General features: G+C 40.0%; 1 protein-coding gene across 1 annotated transcript in view; it reads right to left on the minus strand.

The window, feature by feature from the left end:
• Positions 1-14,446, minus strand: part of KLHL4 (kelch like family member 4) — a 39,502-nt gene extending 25,056 nt beyond the window's left edge. The window contains exon 1 of the mRNA XM_054169390.1: positions 13,359-14,446. Within this exon, the coding sequence (XP_054025365.1) occupies positions 13,359-13,780 (422 nt within the window). The 5' untranslated portion in view covers positions 13,781-14,446. The remainder of the gene's footprint in view (positions 1-13,358) is intronic.
• Positions 14,447-17,214: the final 2,768 nt, after the last annotated feature.

Here is a 17,214-nt window from a genome sequence, read left to right on the forward strand (position 1 = left end):
GATTGGTTGGGTTGGAAGGGACCTCAGAGCTCATCTCCTCCAACCTCCCCACCATGGTCAGGGACACCTCTCAATTAGATGAAGCTGCTCAAGGCCTCATCCAGCCTGGCCTGGAATACCCCCAGGGAGTAGGCATCCACAACTTCCTCCTATTCCAGAGTCTCACCACCCTTGTACTGAAGAACTTCTTCCTCAGCTCCAGTCTAACCCCCCTCTCTCTCATTTCAAACCATTCCCCCTTGTCCTCTCTCTAGGCACCCTTATGAAAAGTCTCTCTGCACCTCCCAGAGTCTTCTCCAGGCTGAACAACCCCAGCTCCCTCAGTTATTGTACATGGAAATTTATGCTGCAAGATGTAGTATCATGTAAGCTACCAGGAATATTCCAGTGTCTTGATTAATGCAGGCTCCAAAAGTACAAAAAGCATTTTGCAGTCATTCCTGCATTGTGACTCCTAATCTACCATTTGAATTACATGATTATGTTGGAGGGGAATTCAAAGTCATGAATGAGAAATTCAGTGAGGCTGACTACTTCTTGCTCGACTTTCCTGTAGCTAGTGACAGTATTGTTAGGTAATTTAGCAGCGTCTTTCTGAGGAACAAAAGCTGATGTGAGCAGAAGGCACTGTGTGGCACTATCTCAGGCTGTCAGAATGTGTAAATGAAGAATAATGACTAAATGCTGGACGTCAGCTTGGCACATGTTTAGTTAGAGGACACACAAAAAGAAATACAAGCAATGGCAAAAAAAATGGAAATGTTTTAAATCCAAGCATGACTATTGGCAGCTCAAACTGATTACGTCCATCTTTCATAATTCATTAAGCACCTTGCAGAAAGACTCCTGCTAGCAGAGATCCTGGGGAGGACAGCCTATGTATGCTATCCCCTTTCACTGCTGTTGCCAAAAGGGGAGTGTGGGAGATAAAAGTGTAAGAAAACAAATGAGTGTGGAGTCATTTTGTCCCCAGTGACCAGAATTTGTGTAACAATTTTTGCTGAGGTTGTAATACAACAATAACTAAATGAAACACGTGCCGGTCTGCTATCTTATATAATCTTGCTAGGGAAAAAAAAGAACAAGCATTACTGTAGGTTTCTCTTCTTTTTTTTTTTTTGCTAGGGTCTTAACCTTTCTTTTTGTCATGACTGTACAAATGACCTTAATATATCGAAAGGCTTTCCTTCAAATAATCTCCATTAGAACTTGGCCTTGCATTTGAGAGAGAGTATCTGGGCTGTGGGAAAACCATTAAGAGCTCAACAACAGTTTATCCAACAACAACAACAAAAGCCATTTCATAGAATCAGTAAGGTTGGAAAAGACCTCAGAGATCGTCAAGTCCAATCTATCACCCAACACGTCATGACTAACTAAACCATGGCTTCAAGTGCCACGTTCAATCCACCATCTCCCTGGGCAGCACATTCCAATGGCCAGTTAGAATAGAATAAACCAGGTTGGAAGAGACCTTCAAGATCATCGCATCCAACTCTAACAGATGAGAAAGTTAGGAGTCTCAAAGCTAGTTTCACATCTCAGCTCTGTTATTCCTCAAAATTATTTTAAAATATGATTGTGGTTGAAAGCTACTTATTAGAAAAGGTAAAAATCTGTGGGTTTTCCATCATTTCATTTACAAAGTGTCACAGCATTAGCAAGGGAAAGTGAAGTAACAGCCTTTTCATTTAATGGCATGATATATGAGGAACAACAAAGGATGTTTTAGGAGCTATAGAGATTCAAAAGAAAATATCTTGTGACAATTCAAAAAGGAGGTTTCAACCTGATGTATTGCTTAAAACACCTAAGGAAATCATTCCAGATGAAGAACAAAAGCTAAGTATCTTGTCTAGGCAGCATATCAGAGCTTTATTGCTCCACTGAACAGGCCAACCTGTCCTTCCAGTCCTGCCTTTTTTCTTTTGCTAAGTATGTTAAATTCAACTTCAACTTCACTGTCTCACTAAATGAAAAAAAAGTGTAAGGGAACCTTGAACAGCTAACTAGTTAATGACCTACCTACTGAATGAGGAGTAAGAGGCACATAAGAACTCTGATTCTTTGTGGCATCCCATGGGAGCATCACGCTGATCAATTTTATTGGCATACTGTAACACCAGGTCACTCTAAATTTTTGTGGGGATCCTTCAAGTGAATGAAAAAAAAAATAACCAAGACCAAAAATTACTCCTGACTTGCAGCCTTGTTCCTTTCTGTGCTTATCTCACTGCTTGTTTGTGTTCCAGTTGAGCAGTGTGTCTTCTGCATGATCACAATGCTGTAGCTTCCCAGAAAGCTGTCTTATGCTGCTTGTAAATCCACTCTGACAGGATATAGCAAGAGACCCAGTTGGCTGCTCTGCTGGGTGACTTTACTAGGTCAAGCATCTCAGACAAAAAGATCAAAAGTCCATCCTAAGCAATTGTACTAGCACACGGAATGAGGGCTGGGGGAGGTGTAAGTAACGGCACAGGAGAAAATTTCTGGCTTTACACATAGTTTTCTGTAAACTGAATGACCCAGAAAAAAAGCACAACATTCTCCAGTGTAGGACAAAACAGAGAGCTTTCTACAGAAAGCTGTAGTTGTCATGTCCAGAATCGCTGGTGGTTTTCATTACTCCAATTGCTTTGTAGCAAGACTCAATTTCTGCCTCTTTCCTACCTAGCCTAAACCTATTGTGGTAATGCTAAGACTCTAAATAGCTTTAACTTGCTCTTGTTCATACATTACCCTCTGATATTTAAAAAGTGAGGTTTGCAAATAGGCAATACTGGCAGCTTTGGGTTCTATAGTTATTTATGTTTGTTTAGATCGATATATATCCATTATAAACATCATCTCAAGCAGTAGAACACCATAGTCAGAGTATGTCTTTATTCTCTTCTTTATCAGCAGGTATCTTATTGGTTTACTGAGTAAATGCAAGTCAGGTGCCTCTAACAGCACATTATGGGGTTCCTACAACAGCACATCCATAAACAGGCTTCATTTGTAGCTTTTTTAATAAAAAAAAAATCTGTTGGCTCTTTTTATATTATTATTATTGTTTTGTTGAGAAGGATTCTAGTTGAAAAATGTTGTTAAATTGTAAGCAAAACTTCAAGGCCTTATAAGTTTAATGTTCACCATACTGGTTCCTGGCATACTGTAATGTCCAATAATGCAACTCTTACAAGCTGCTTCCTGAGCTTGCAGCTACTCATATGAGTAGTTACCTGCCTGTTCCGTGGCTGCATGTACGCGTGTCTCCAGTGCTTGATTGTGAATGCTTTTGCAGGTCCATCCTGCACAGGGGTTACCACTCACACCGCTGAATTCATCAACAGTTTTAATGCAGTTTAGAAGTACCTTGCCTGGATAGAGAGTGAGAGGGCACTCTGTTTGTGGAGGGATCCAGGAGTGGATAATGGTATACAGAAATCATTTGCCATTCCCCTGATTGTGAATAAGGTCTCTTAAACCAAAGAAACTAAAATCCTGCAAAATTTGACAGAGTCATTATTGTTCAAGAATTCCAGTTCTGTGTTTTCTAAATGCATGGGGCTGTTGCTCTCTGAAAAAGAAAGGGCAGCACACACTGTCATGCTCAGCGGCATGCACAAGGTCAGAGCCCCTCTGCCTGCTCAACACAGGCAGGTGAGTCTCTGATCATGACAGACTGCAGCTGAAGAGGTCGGGGAAATGCAGACCGTGGGGGCAGTAAAGTCTGCATGGAGCAGATTCTGTAATACGGTTTGGCGAGCCACAGCTGCCCTGGGGTGAAAAAGGAGGACAGAAATGGTGCCACCAGTGCTGGCCTTTCTCAGTGAGTTTTCACTACTTAATATGGCAAAAGTAAATCTTTTGCTCTAAACAGATGACTGTCTAAACCATGCACCCCAATGGATAAAACTGAAGGAACTGTTTGAAAAAACATCTTCAGTCTGGAAAGAGAGAGGGTTAATGGCAAAGCTTTTGATTGATTATGGCAGAAATGGAAAGGACTAACTTCACCCAAAGATGCAGAACATGACTAAGATGAAATTGCAGGGATATTTTTGTCTGCACATGTGTATATCTGCAGCTCTATTTCTTCACATTCTGAAGCATTCTGAAATAGTCTGACATGGAGACACAGAGCTTTCCTGAGCATCTGTGCTAAATGAACACTGGAAAAGAGGTTTCCCTAGCAACGCAAGCCATATGTAATGGCTTAAAATAGCTTTTCTCCAACTCCTAGGATATCTTAGTGGTTTGCTCACAATTTCCATTTAAATCAAGGTATATTTGCCCAGTTCAATAGGGTTCTTCATTTTTTCAGCTTCTATTAAAATGACCAGGCTTTGAAACTGCTCATTTCTTGCAAGAATGCCTCTCTTCATCTTGCCTTCTGATTTATCAGGTAGACTGAAGCAGAGAGAATGGTGACAGTGGCTGTCCACTTTATCAAAGTATTCCTTTTTCTTGATGTTGAAAACATTTTATTATAAGTATGTTGGAGGTCTCTACTGCTTTTCATAACAGGGAACTTCCAGTTAAAGTAGTAGACTTTGATTCTTGTGCTGTTATTGCCATGTGAAGGTAAACCATGCAACTGTATCATCTAATGCATCGGTCAGAATGTGCAGGCATCAGTCAGGCATCCACTTGGCATTTTGGTAGCAGTTTTCAGGGAAATTCTGCTATTTGCAAACCCTAATCAGTTCTTAGTGTGTCTTTACAGAAAAGAGGTATTCAGTGTTATCTTTTACATGAGTAAATTGTGATACCGAGAGGCTAAGTGGTTTCTCTGAGGTTATATATGAAATAAGCAACAAATCTGAGGCACAAACCACAGAAATTGATTTTCAGCTCCCTGTACAACCAGTCACACCTTTACAAAGTTAGGAGCTGGCAGAGAAAGCTTGAATTTGATTAAATCAAATGTCAATATGCTGGTAAGATATATAGATTCTAAATGGGGTTTAGCTGAGAAAACACTGAAGCAAGCTTTGAGACATGTAGTCTTTGTGTGCTCTTTCATCTCTGAGTAAGGCAGCCTTGTACAATTGTAGAGCACAGCAGGAGAACACTCTGCCTCTTTCCTGACAAAACATTGCAGAGCTGTAGTCCTTTAGATACCATCTCAGATATTTCAACCTCAAGTGAAAGTAGCCATTAAATACTAAACTGAAATGCTTCTGCTTATCCTTGTTACCTGTGAGCAGCAGACAGTTTTGGAGTTAAATAACCTGACCTATGGTGTAGAATAGAAAACAGTTACTAGAATGAAGTGAAAGATGTTTTATGGTAATAATTATTGGATGGGCAGAATTGTTGGAAAGAGCCAGGCTCAGAAGTCTGGTCCTATCTGTTTTAATTAGCTTTGAATTGAGTTCTGGCTATTCAACTTTTGCTTGGAAAAGGAGGGAAGGGGGTGGACTAGGAGAATATTTACTGTCAGAGCTGTGGGCGAAGTTCTCATGGCAGTGTGGGTGCTGATAGTCACTGAGGTTGAGCCTGATTTCACACAGGAGGGCATTTTTTTATAGCTTTGTTTTAGAGATTATTTTTGAAGTTTGTTTCCTGTTCTTACCTTGTGCTGTTTCTGTGAATCCCCACAGTACTTCAGCTTCATTTCTGTATTCATTTAGCCTGCACTCTTGCAGTATGGCATACACAAGCTACATTCTTTATCTTATCACCTGATATAGCCATTCTTTTAAAATAATGTCATTACTTTCTTCTAGCAGAAATAAAGGAACTAGACTGAACTGGTATATATTGGGAGAGCTTAGCTATTTGAGTGTAACAACCAAAAAAATCCCTTTATTTCTTTAAATGTGGAAGGTTTTAGTAATGCTCCAAACTAAACAATCCAGCCACACAAACATTCATTGTTAATTTCTTTCAGAATGCAGTCTAGCTTTCCAATCAAGCAAACTCTCTCCCCCTTTTCCAAGAATCCTTCAACATCCTGATGATTTCCTGTTGATCTTACAATTTCATGTTCTCAGTGTGTCTGCAGAAACTGCTCTGCATGCATTTAATCATCTCCTTAACTTTTTCTGGAGACATTAAGAAGTGATTTTAAAAAGAATAATAACTCTTTAAAAAGTAATTTAACAGCTGTCTTTGCTGAGAGCAAGTTGTATGGAGTGGAAATGAGAAGATAATTGAATCATAAAGAAATTATTTTGAAATTAAAAGTAATTTAAGAAACTCAGATAATTTTATTAAATGATGGGTTTTTTCCCCCTTGCCTGTAATAATTCATCTTTGAAAGCTAGGCATGCTAAATGTAGGCCTCTAAAATATCATGTGTTTGCAGGAAGTCAGATTATTCTGCATGCTAACCTTCTTGATTAGGAGTTGTAGGGACAGGGTTAGAATAGATGGCATCCAGGGAACCCTTTCAGCATAAATTATTCTATGATTCACTCTGTGAAGTTGTGCAAAACCCCCAGTCTTTTCAAGAAATGCCCACTCTTTCCATGGGCTAAATATCAAATCAACTTCAAAACACAAACCTACTCCTTTTTTAATAACTGTTTCAAGCCACTGTAACTTCACCTACTTTTTGCCTTTTCAAGTTCCTCATGAGATGGTGAAACAGAAGGAGAAAGTAAGGATAAAAACTGCTGAAGATGTCTTTGAGACACATTAATTCTAACCCTTGTATCAAGGGCTCTCTGATGAGGCAACAGCATTTGTTTACTTGGAATGACTTCATTGATCACTCTTGGCTGAAAAGTCCTCTCTCTCCTTGTGTATTATGGACTTCTGGGAACAAGGTGCTTCTGCTATCATATTAAAACCCTGCATCAGAGGCCACTTATAAATACACGGTCACAAATTTTCTACATTGAGCAAACATCAGATATCAAAGGAAAATTGTCTTGCTTACTCTCATATAATTGTTCAGTCAGTTGTGAGTGAATTTCTGTTAAATGCCATTAAAACTCAGCTTAATGCCACTGTTACTTCACGTGCCATTTGTGCCTTTGTTGAGTTCATAAGCAAGCCTAATGTAATCTCTGGCATTAGCAGATGCAGCGTCTCGCTGGTGCCAGTGGGGTATGCATCAACCCTCACTGCCTAGAATGTCACCCCCACACCCCTGCTGCGACGTGCTCTTCCACTGTGCAGGAGCCTCCAAAGGCCACGTGAGCTGTCCAAGCATCACTTCTGAGGGATCAGCTACAGCAGCTAACATAACCCATTTCAAATGTCTGCAGTTTCAAATTCATATTTTGAACTTTAGTTAAAGGTCATCTTTAGAAGACAATTAGTTTTCACTTGTCCCTCAGGTAATAATGAAACATTTTGGCCATCCATAGCACACTGGCATTAAATCATCTTTTAAAAATACACTGCTGAAGGATATATTAAATTCTTACTAGGATTAAATAAACCACAACATTCTCCACAGGGCAGAAGTGTCATTTTTTTCCCTAGTTCTTACTTCTTGCTGAATTCCACAGTGTAAAAGTAATATAATCATTATTTCTAAGGACTTAGAAATAGAAGAGATGACTAACAGTCAGCAAGGATTTGTCGAGAGCAACAAGTCAAAATAACTGAGGGCCTTCATTAGCAGAGTGTAGTAGGCGTATGGAGAGCTCAAAAAGAAGTAGTTGCCATTTGTAGCTTGGACATGAGAATCTGAATTGACAGTGCCTCATAACAGCTATAGTACTAACTCAGCCTGAAACACTGTTTGGGGTAAACTGTTGTGGAACAGGTGTGAAACTTTGAAGCCAATGATTCACTGATAAATAGGAAGCTGAATCATATTGAGTTCCTAAGGAACTTTCCACTACAGTTGGTCTGGGTTGGAAGGGACCTCCAAAGGTCATCTAGTCCAACCCCATTATGACTTCTCATTAATGTTCTAAATCACTTGGAGGGAGAAGGACAGAAAGAGAGAGCTTTGACTGAATTTTATTGCAATATAATATCATGCCAAGCATAGAAGTTCTGAAAGTATATTGGAGCATAGGATCAGAACTGGACTTTAAATCAGCAAATTGGAGACATTAAACAGGATCAGAGCTGAATATTAACTCAGTAAATTGGAGACCTTATCTCATAAACCTAAGATGGAATTTATTTGTGCAAAGTACTATACCCAGGAACAAATAACTGCAAAAATGTACAGATGGTTAGGGAACAGGTCCTTGGTACAGGGTCTGGAGTTTCACATGAATCACAAGCCAGGCATGAGCAGCAGCACAAGGCTGTTGACTGAAAAAACACTGAGCAGGATATTCAAACAGATTTTTAGTCAGAATGACATGCAGGTAGTCCTGTACTCTACACCCAAATTGTCAGACCTTACCCACAACATACCCAGGTCTGACTACAGTGCTGCAAGTACAGACAGATGCTGCAGAGAGTCAGGAGAATGATGCAAATTATCATTTGTGTCTAGCATAGGACTTCTGGAAAAAGACTGCCAGAAGTGCAGCTCTTCAGGCTTACAGCAATTTTCAAACACTTGAAAGAATGTTGTAAAGAAGACTAATGTGGGAATAAGAAGAATAAGGGGAACAATATGCTATCAATAGCCTGGGGCAAAGATCAAGGAAATAATGAGCTTAAATTGTGCTCTAGATAATGCAGAAAACAAATTTAGCTGATCCTGCTTTGTCATCGAAGGATCAGCATGACGTCTGACTAGCTAGCCACTGTTCTTTAGAATGTCTATAAACATTCTTTTGTTAAAGTTAAGATCTTCAAACTGTTTGGCAGAAATAAAATTGGGGCAGTTATGCTTTCTGTTTAGAAGAAAGGCTGCTGCTGCTCTGTGAGATTAGCAATAATAATTTCTAAACTTTTACCTTAAGCATCAGGGGTGGTGCATGAAACTGAAGTCTTACTCATGAGAGGAAGAGAGTGTCATGATGTACTCTGAAGGCAGTGCCTTGTGATCTTTGCAAAAGATACATCATAGTCCTTCCATTTACTGCATGTCCTGTGGTAGGACTCAGCTTCTTTGGATACCCAGACCTGGACTCTTAGTGCAAAAAACCCTTCTCAGTCTTCTTTGCCCAATGATTTCACAGAAGAATTCGTATGTTCCTTTTTCACCAGCAAAATTAGCACCTGTTTCCTCTTTTGGAAATGTTTGGGTTGGGTTTTTTTGTGCTGAAAAATTAAGCAGATACCGTTTCAGTGAGTATCTGTTACAAATTGTAGAGGACATGGTGAATGTGTACTGTAATGGCTCTCCCCCCATCAAGTGCACAGCAGAAGGCACCCTGACACCATGTGTCCTTGATCTGTGTCACAGTCACTAACCAAACAAAATGCCATCATGTGCAAGAAACTGAGGTCAGGCACTGCACACTGATATATTCATTTCCACCTTTTCAGTACCTTCTGGGGTACTGCAACAACTAAAGGTGTATTTTTACCTTGGAGTACCTTTATTTCACACTGGAATGTGAGCCAAGGTTGTTACCTGCTATTGGAAACAAAACAGAATTCCAAGCAAAACCCTGATGTAGAGGATAATACCCCAAATAGTCATGAATATGTGTGTACATCAATCTGACAGTAAGGGAAATGGTCTGTTAGTTATTTCCTAACAACAAAGAAAAAGGAAGACAACTAGATGAGTTTTCATCTTTTAAGATGAACTATCAAAATAAGTAAACATCATAAAGAGCCGCTACAGAAAGGGCATTGCTAAGAGGACACTTCTCCCAAATACCTGGTTCTGTGTACCTCAGCACTCACTGCTCTGATTATGACACCAAAAGATTTTATTCAAATTAGTTAGAAGCCTATTTTGTCTCATTTAGGGAAACTAGAAAGCAGGTATCTGTAGCAAAGCTAGGTTTTGTCACCCAAACTAGAGTGTGGCAAAATGCAGTAGAAAATGCCACATTCATTACTGACATCTGCCTGCCTTTGGGCAGCTGGGAAAAAAGGTAGCCACACACTTCACCAGCACACCTGGGCTTCAATAGTGTACTTCTGCAGTCACAATCTGTCTCCTAGCAAGCATGCATAAATGGATGTGGCAATGTAGCACATTAATAAATACTCTGCGTAGTGCTCACATTCAAAGGTCAATACAATCATGCTGCCGAGGCCAAACTTCATCACCTAATCAAGGTAATTCAGTAGCAAGAGTTCCTCTTACTAGAAAGTGTCAGGGCTTTTTCGGGTTGCAAGCACAAGTCTGTGTTGATCAGCTGCACACAAGAACAACCCAAAATCTAGTATTCAAATGCTCAGTCTTTCCTGCTGTCTCTGGGCCACTGGCAAATCACTTTCTTGGAAAGAAATGCAACTGCTTCAAGGTCTTCCAAAAGAAGGAGCCTGGAACTTCAAAAGATTCCAGACAGGGAAGATCAGAGGTGGTCATCAACTGCTTAAAATGCATCAGGAGTAAGTTGCTATTTACCATGCATTCTTTCAGAGCTCACTCAAGCTCCTACTTACCTGAAGCCAAACCTAAGCTCTTTGAAGGCCTTTGCTTTTTGTTTGCATTGCTAGGCTCTGCAGGTTTGGAGTAATGCCACTATATTTTATAGTGGGAAAAACAATGTACAAATGAAATAACTTGGTAGCTGTTCAGGTTTTAGCCAATTTCTCTGTTTTTCAGCTGTGAAAGGGTCCCAATCCTCATTCAAGGAGCAGATTGGTGGGAACTGGATTAGGTCAATTAAATGTGTGTCATCCACTGCTTAGTTTTTTTCAAAACTATAGATGCAACTTCCATAAGGATTTACAAGTCAGAGCCCATCATTGTAGATGTTCCTAGAAGGCTGTTTGGTACCCGTGGAGTACATTCCCTTAGCAGCACTGGGTAATACAGTCCCTCGGCAGGCTGGGAGGCCTTGCTTAACATTAAGCACTTTATTTGTTATGCACCTAGCATTTAGTGGTTGGTCACATCTTAACTGGCTACTAGTACCACAAAACAATGGCGTTTTGGTCACTTAAGTCCTCATTTACTTTGTTGGTCATGTCACAGGATATCGTTCAGGAAAAAAACCTGGAGGTCGAAGGGTTTCTTTGGGTCTTTCTATTTAATTTGGGACTACCAAGAAATAACCAGGAAAGATGGAAGGCAGCAGAAACAAGCACATTGATGATGGTATGTTCAAAGTGGAAGTGCTGGTCGGAATAGTCTTAGTTTTCCTTTCTTCCTCACTAAACTAAAGCTCAGGGTGCTGTGTCTCTGTCACTGAAAGCATTAAGTCCTGAGCTTTCTAGAGAAAGACAGCTCAAGTTTTTCTGTAGAAAAGGAGAATATTGCTTCCATGTTTCCAAAGCTTTTTGTAGGAACCATTAAGCCACTGGTAGAAATTGCTTTCATAGAAACTGAGTTATGGGCCTCATTTTCTGTCCTTTTCTACTATTTTCAATGTCCAAGTGACATGTGGCTTGAGACTTCAGCGAGAAAGGGAACTCCTACAGGCAGAGGCAAACTCACTGGATTAGATTCTATGGAATAAAAGATAGATTTATGTCAGATTGTCTTTGGAATCCTCAGGTATGAAAGTGAAAGAGCATAATGCTGCAATAATTGTGTAGCTCATGGTGTAAGGAGGAGGGATCCTGCAAAAGCTGTTTTTTCAGATGTGTTAATTAGTAAGGCATTTAATTTCTCCCCAATGAATGAGCATACTAATTCATCTGTGGCCTGTGCTGGATGCTACAGGGGAAGAGAATGGTGATTTACTCAATGATCTCTGTTGGTACATAGTTAAGATAAATCAGCTATCTTAAGGTGTCTTTAAGGATCTCTTTTGTTTCCTTGAAATAAAACCTTAACTGTGGAGAAACTTACAGTCATGAATCACTTTCCAAACAATTTCTCACAGATTCAGCCTTTGAAGGGGGGAGCGTGTTAAGATTTTAACCTACAAGGTGCGTGGCGAGGTTTTCACTGATCGCAGAAACACCCCTACTTGATTCTAACAATGCTTTATGTGATAGATACCTTCCCCAAACTTTTCCAGAAGTTGCAAACTTAAATAGCTCAACAGTAAAACTTAAATTTGAATGAGAATGGAGGCACGAAACTTCATGAGGTCTTAGCAGAAAGTTTAGGTATAGCTGGAGCAACTGTCACGTGTTATTTTAGAAGCACTGGCTTCCAAACTGAATTGATTACAATGATGATTTTTTTTTACCTCCTTCTTCACCTGATACAGAATCTTATTTTGATTGCTAGGTGTTCCTTATTTTTCTTCAAATGAAATTTACTTTCATTTCAAAATGTGCCTAAAATTACTTTCTTTTTTTCCCCAGAAGATTTGTACTGTCATTCAAAATGTTATAATAAGAGTATACGTCTCACATGTGACAGACTAGTGCACAATTATCACACACCTCACTGATTTCATTCTGTAATGATTTGATGAAATACATATTGGCTGCAGGTACTGTTTCTAAAATGACATTTTGGAATGCATTTTGTTCTGTTCATCTGCAAATGTTCCCTCCACCAGATGTACAACTTGAAAAATAATAACTGCTAAAAATACACAAAATGTCAGCTTTGGTTTGAGTGAGAGAAACTATGTCAAGATAGATTTGTGTTTCAATACAATGCAAGATGCCTAAAATACCCCCAAAGATTGATGGCAATCTCATCAAATGGTGCAAATAATCACATTATAAACGCATCATTTGAGTCCAAGGTGGGGTAAGGGTGGGCTAAAGCTGCTGCTGTGTAAGCTGATGATACTGACATCAGTTTTAAAAATAAAAAACTAAAGGCACACTTAATCAAATAACTGCTATTAATATTCTCTTCCCTTGTACTTGCATCTCTAAGGTCTCAGAGCTGTAATGTTTTCTCACCTGACCTTGCAGAAAGTATTCACGTGAGAGTACTGTGATCTCAGATAAAGCTTTATAAAAAGCAAGTAATGATGCTTCCTTTCCACTGAGTTCAAGGTTAATTACGCTTGTCAAAAGGCACTAAAAAAAAGCTGGCAGAAATTTGGCAGATCGATGGCAACCCCCCAGACTGCACCTCCTGCAGCTCCCATTTGTCAAAGTTGCACCCATTGATAAAGTCAGAATGAGGACACTGTTTCAGAAGGCTCCTTTTTTCATTGCACTTAAACAGAGCAGATCAAGGCACACAAAAAATGTAACAAGGAGACTGTGACAAAGTGGCAGATTTTGGTTTTAAGGACTAGCTATGAAATGATGTATTTTAGGCAAAGATCAGCATTTTATGACAGTGCTCCTGTTCATTTTCCTAACATGAAGCTGCTCCTGTTCGTCTGAGTGTGGGTGTGCACATAGATACTGTGAGACTAATGCGGTAAGAACTCTGGTTAAAAGCAAAGACAGAACCCCAGGACATAACTTGGTTAGAAGTATGGCTTTTAACGTGCAGACTTTAAAACTCCTACCTCTCTGCAGATTCATCTGAATTTTCTTCTGTGATCATCTGCAACTCCTGTGTGGTTTTACTTGGATCTTCTTTGAGACAGTTTTCCTCAGTGCTTGTTTTAGGGATATCCTCGTTTGATCGAAGCTGTTCTATGAGATTCTGCTGATGCCAGGTTTGAATAGATCGGTGGTGCACTGGGGTTGGACCTGGCACAGGGACCAGTATGTTGTGGTGGACAGGACTGCTGTTTTTCTTCAGCCCATTTCTGTCCCGAGTGTGGTTCTTCAACCTGTTCTGAACCGGTGTCCCTCTGTGCTCATATCCTTCCTGCTGATGGCAGCCCCCCGTGCCTGTGGAGCCTTGCGAGGGGTGACTGAACCACCTCCAGCGGAGCCTCAGGATCTGCTTCACATCAAACTCCTTCTTGCCAGATACTGACATTTTTTCCAGGAGGAAAAAAAAAAGGACAAAAAAAGCCTATTCTTTCAGAAAGGAAATGGATTCTTTGTTATCTCTTCTGTTTCAACTCCTCTTCTTAAGAAAAGACAACAAAAGAACAAATACCGGTAGCTCTCTCCCTCTCTCTTCTGATTAATATACTGCAAGCTCTTCAAGCCGATGCTAAGCTGCTGCTAACTGTATAGGTGGGGATCCATACTGACAGGATGATGAGGTCAGACCTTAAACAAGTAAATCAGCTTAGCACAGGAAAGCAGCAACCATAACACTACCCAGCTGCTAGGCTTACACGCTCGCAGCACTGTAGCACAGCTCTCTAATATATAACCCAGCCTCACATGATCCTGAGGGATCCGAAGCTGCAACTTAAGATGCAGGGAAGCACACACAAATAAAGTGACAAGACTTTCTATCTCACGAGCTTTTCCATCAAGCCTGCTAATAAGCAATGCTGCATTTCACAGAAGGTTTGTAGAGAATTGTTCTGTAGTCTCTTTATGTAGATTTTTGCTAAGGATTCTCTGTGAGACTCTCCTGCAGTTCATGTGTTTCCTTAAGGGGCTTGCATTTGTTTATCTTGCTGTGTAAAATTCCTGCAAATGGCCTCAGTGTGGTAGCACTTACCTAAAGCAAAGAGGCAGCGTTTGAATACAACGTGCAAAACTGAATGTATTTACTCACCTACGGATAGATTTCTGGATATAATTACAGGGGTATGAGAAAAGAGGGAGGGAGCTCATGAAAATCAGAGATGTGCTCCCCAAATGACAGTATCCTTGGAAAACACAGAGTTTCCTGGCTAAGTGCCTGTGTAAACACCCTTTGCCATCCTGCTCTTTATTTCTCACGGATGGTGAAACAAGAGAGGCTTTTTTAGCAGACACCTTTCTTTTGATAGTGTGCACCAGAACATGTTTTCAGCGGCTTTAATGGATGGTGTCTGTTCATTCCCATCCATTTAACAGGAACAGGCAGTGAGAACTGTTCCCCAGGTGTTTGGAAATAATATCCACAGAATGTTTTCAATGCAAACTGAGAATAATGACATGGACTGCATTTTTTTTCTTACATCCTCCACAGTTTGCTACTGATGACCTATAGAGCTGTAAGCAGCAAGCAGACATAAAAGCTGCAAGATAGTCGCTAAAACAGGATTCAGAGCTAAAGGGGAGCATCCCTCCAGCACATCTTCTGACATCTCTTCAGACCTTCCCATATTAACTTCCTATATTTCTGTCTGTATTGTGATTTTTTTCTTTCTGTCTTCTAAACCCTACTGACAGGATGTTGACCCTTCAAACACTAAAATGCAAACAGAGAAATATGAAGTAGAACTTTGAAAAGAAAAAGCAAAATAAGGGCATAAGACTGGGGAACCATCAGCCTTTCTGCTGGGCTGGCAAGTCCCTGTCCTGTCCTTGGTATTCAAGCAAATGGTGTGCAAGATCAGGGACTGGATGTATGTGAGAGAAATTACAGGAAAGTGAAGAAAAGTAAAATAGGTGAAAGATAATATTTAGGCACATAGAGGGAAAGAAAGGAATGGAAGCCTGAGAGAAATAGTTGGCAAAAAAGGCAAAGGAAGAAGTCAAAGGAATATTTTTAACAGACATAGCCAATGCCTGTTTATTGCTGTGTAGAACATTGGGGCTGAGCTACTGCCATAAATTGTACATTAATGTGATTTGATAATAGGGTAAAGGTCTATGACAGAACAAGAAAAACTTGGTTGTGGATAAGAATCCTCTCTCATATGGAGGAATAAATTATTTGTGGGAGCTAGAGTACAAGCCCCAGCAAGCCTGGCAGTGCTTTGGCACTGTTGCTCCCATCGCTGACCCTACTGCTCTGCCAGGGCTTTCTGCCCTCACAGCACTTGTCAGAGCTGGCTGTAGCTGTTATTAAAGGAATATATTTTTTAAATACTTTGTTTCATGTGTTATAGGAATGGAGAGAAGCTGAAAATTGGTTCAAATTCTGAGAGTTTATATTAAGGTGAAGGTAAAGGCCTGGTTGTGAGTTTATTAGGGGGTTTCAGTTTAAGGGTTTTGAGACTATAAGCTGTTAAAGAAGCTGCTTCCAAACTTCAGGAGTTTAAAGAATTCATAGGGAGTGACTGGATAAATGCAAATGCTGACCACTGAGTAAGAGGGATTAGTCCCAAAGTTAGTGTTAGATGTTATCTCATTTTCCTGATGACCTTCTATAACACTCTGCAATGTTCTGGAGATCCAGAGGTTTCAGGTATTTTTTCTTCTATATAATATTTAATGTAACGTATGTTAGTTTTTCCGTTCCATCTTACAGACCTATGGATACTGTTCTTTTCAGTCTTATGAAAGTAATGAGACCTTGTAGTATCTGCTTATTCCTCAGGACTGCCTACATGAGATCTGTGTTAAGGAGGAAGTGTCTATATACCAAGTTAACAAAGTAATTCATGAGAAAATCCTGTAGAGCTGGACAGAGAACACGATTTCTCACTGCTATCTTAATCAGGTCATTGAGCTATCTCAGGAGCTCTGTCAGTTCCTCTTAGCAACAGCTCTGAAACATTTAATCCATATTTTTTCACCATGTCACAAAGCTTCTGTGGATTTCCTTTCCTTCAATCCCTTTTGCAGAACTCATCCTTTACCCAAGATAGCATCAAAAGCATATCCCTGGAATTTTACTTGAGGATGTGTACAAGGAGCACTTCTGTTTGTGAATTACTCTGTTTCTTACTAACTCAGAGCCTGCTCAGGCAGATATTAAGTGTAGCTAGCTGAAATTAAGGGTCCTGGATATTTGCTGAGTAGACTGTCTTGCTTAATAAGTCAGCTTGAGTCAGCACAGTATATCTTGCAGGTAGGGCATAAGTAGATTATTTTTCGCACAGCTTGTTACCACTCTGGCTGAAAATGCAACGTGCTGTACCAGGACAGTATGAGAGATTTGTTAATCCAAAACATCAAGCCTGAAATTATTAAAGCAGGTATGTGGCATGAAGCTACACCATGTTTATACATCTATATTGAGCATATCTGCTTTTAATCATTTAGATTTAGATTTCTGGTGAGAAAACCTTGTTTTGAAAGTGACTACAATGTGAGTGTTGACTTCTTCACGATTTCTTTATGCATCTATAATGTCTTTTTAGGTGTATTAGTACGTTCAAACTTCCCTATGTGAAAAGATATTTTTCCTTCTCTTACTGTTACTAATTTAGTGTGTTTGGTCTCATTTAGATAAACATCCACCCTAGCAGCATTAATTTTTGCCCTCATGACTGGAATTCTCCAAAAGCCAGGATTTTCTAGGGCTACAGCAAGTCTAGCCAGGGCCACCAGAAAGTCAGGCAGCTGCAGTGGGTGAATGCTTTCTCATATTTTTCAAGGTATTTGGTGCCTAACCTGCCATTGCATTTTGTAGAA

The sequence above is a fragment of the Dryobates pubescens genome, chromosome 18 (assembly GCF_014839835.1).
Source record: "Dryobates pubescens isolate bDryPub1 chromosome 18, bDryPub1.pri, whole genome shotgun sequence".
NCBI lineage: Eukaryota > Metazoa > Chordata > Aves > Piciformes > Picidae > Dryobates > Dryobates pubescens.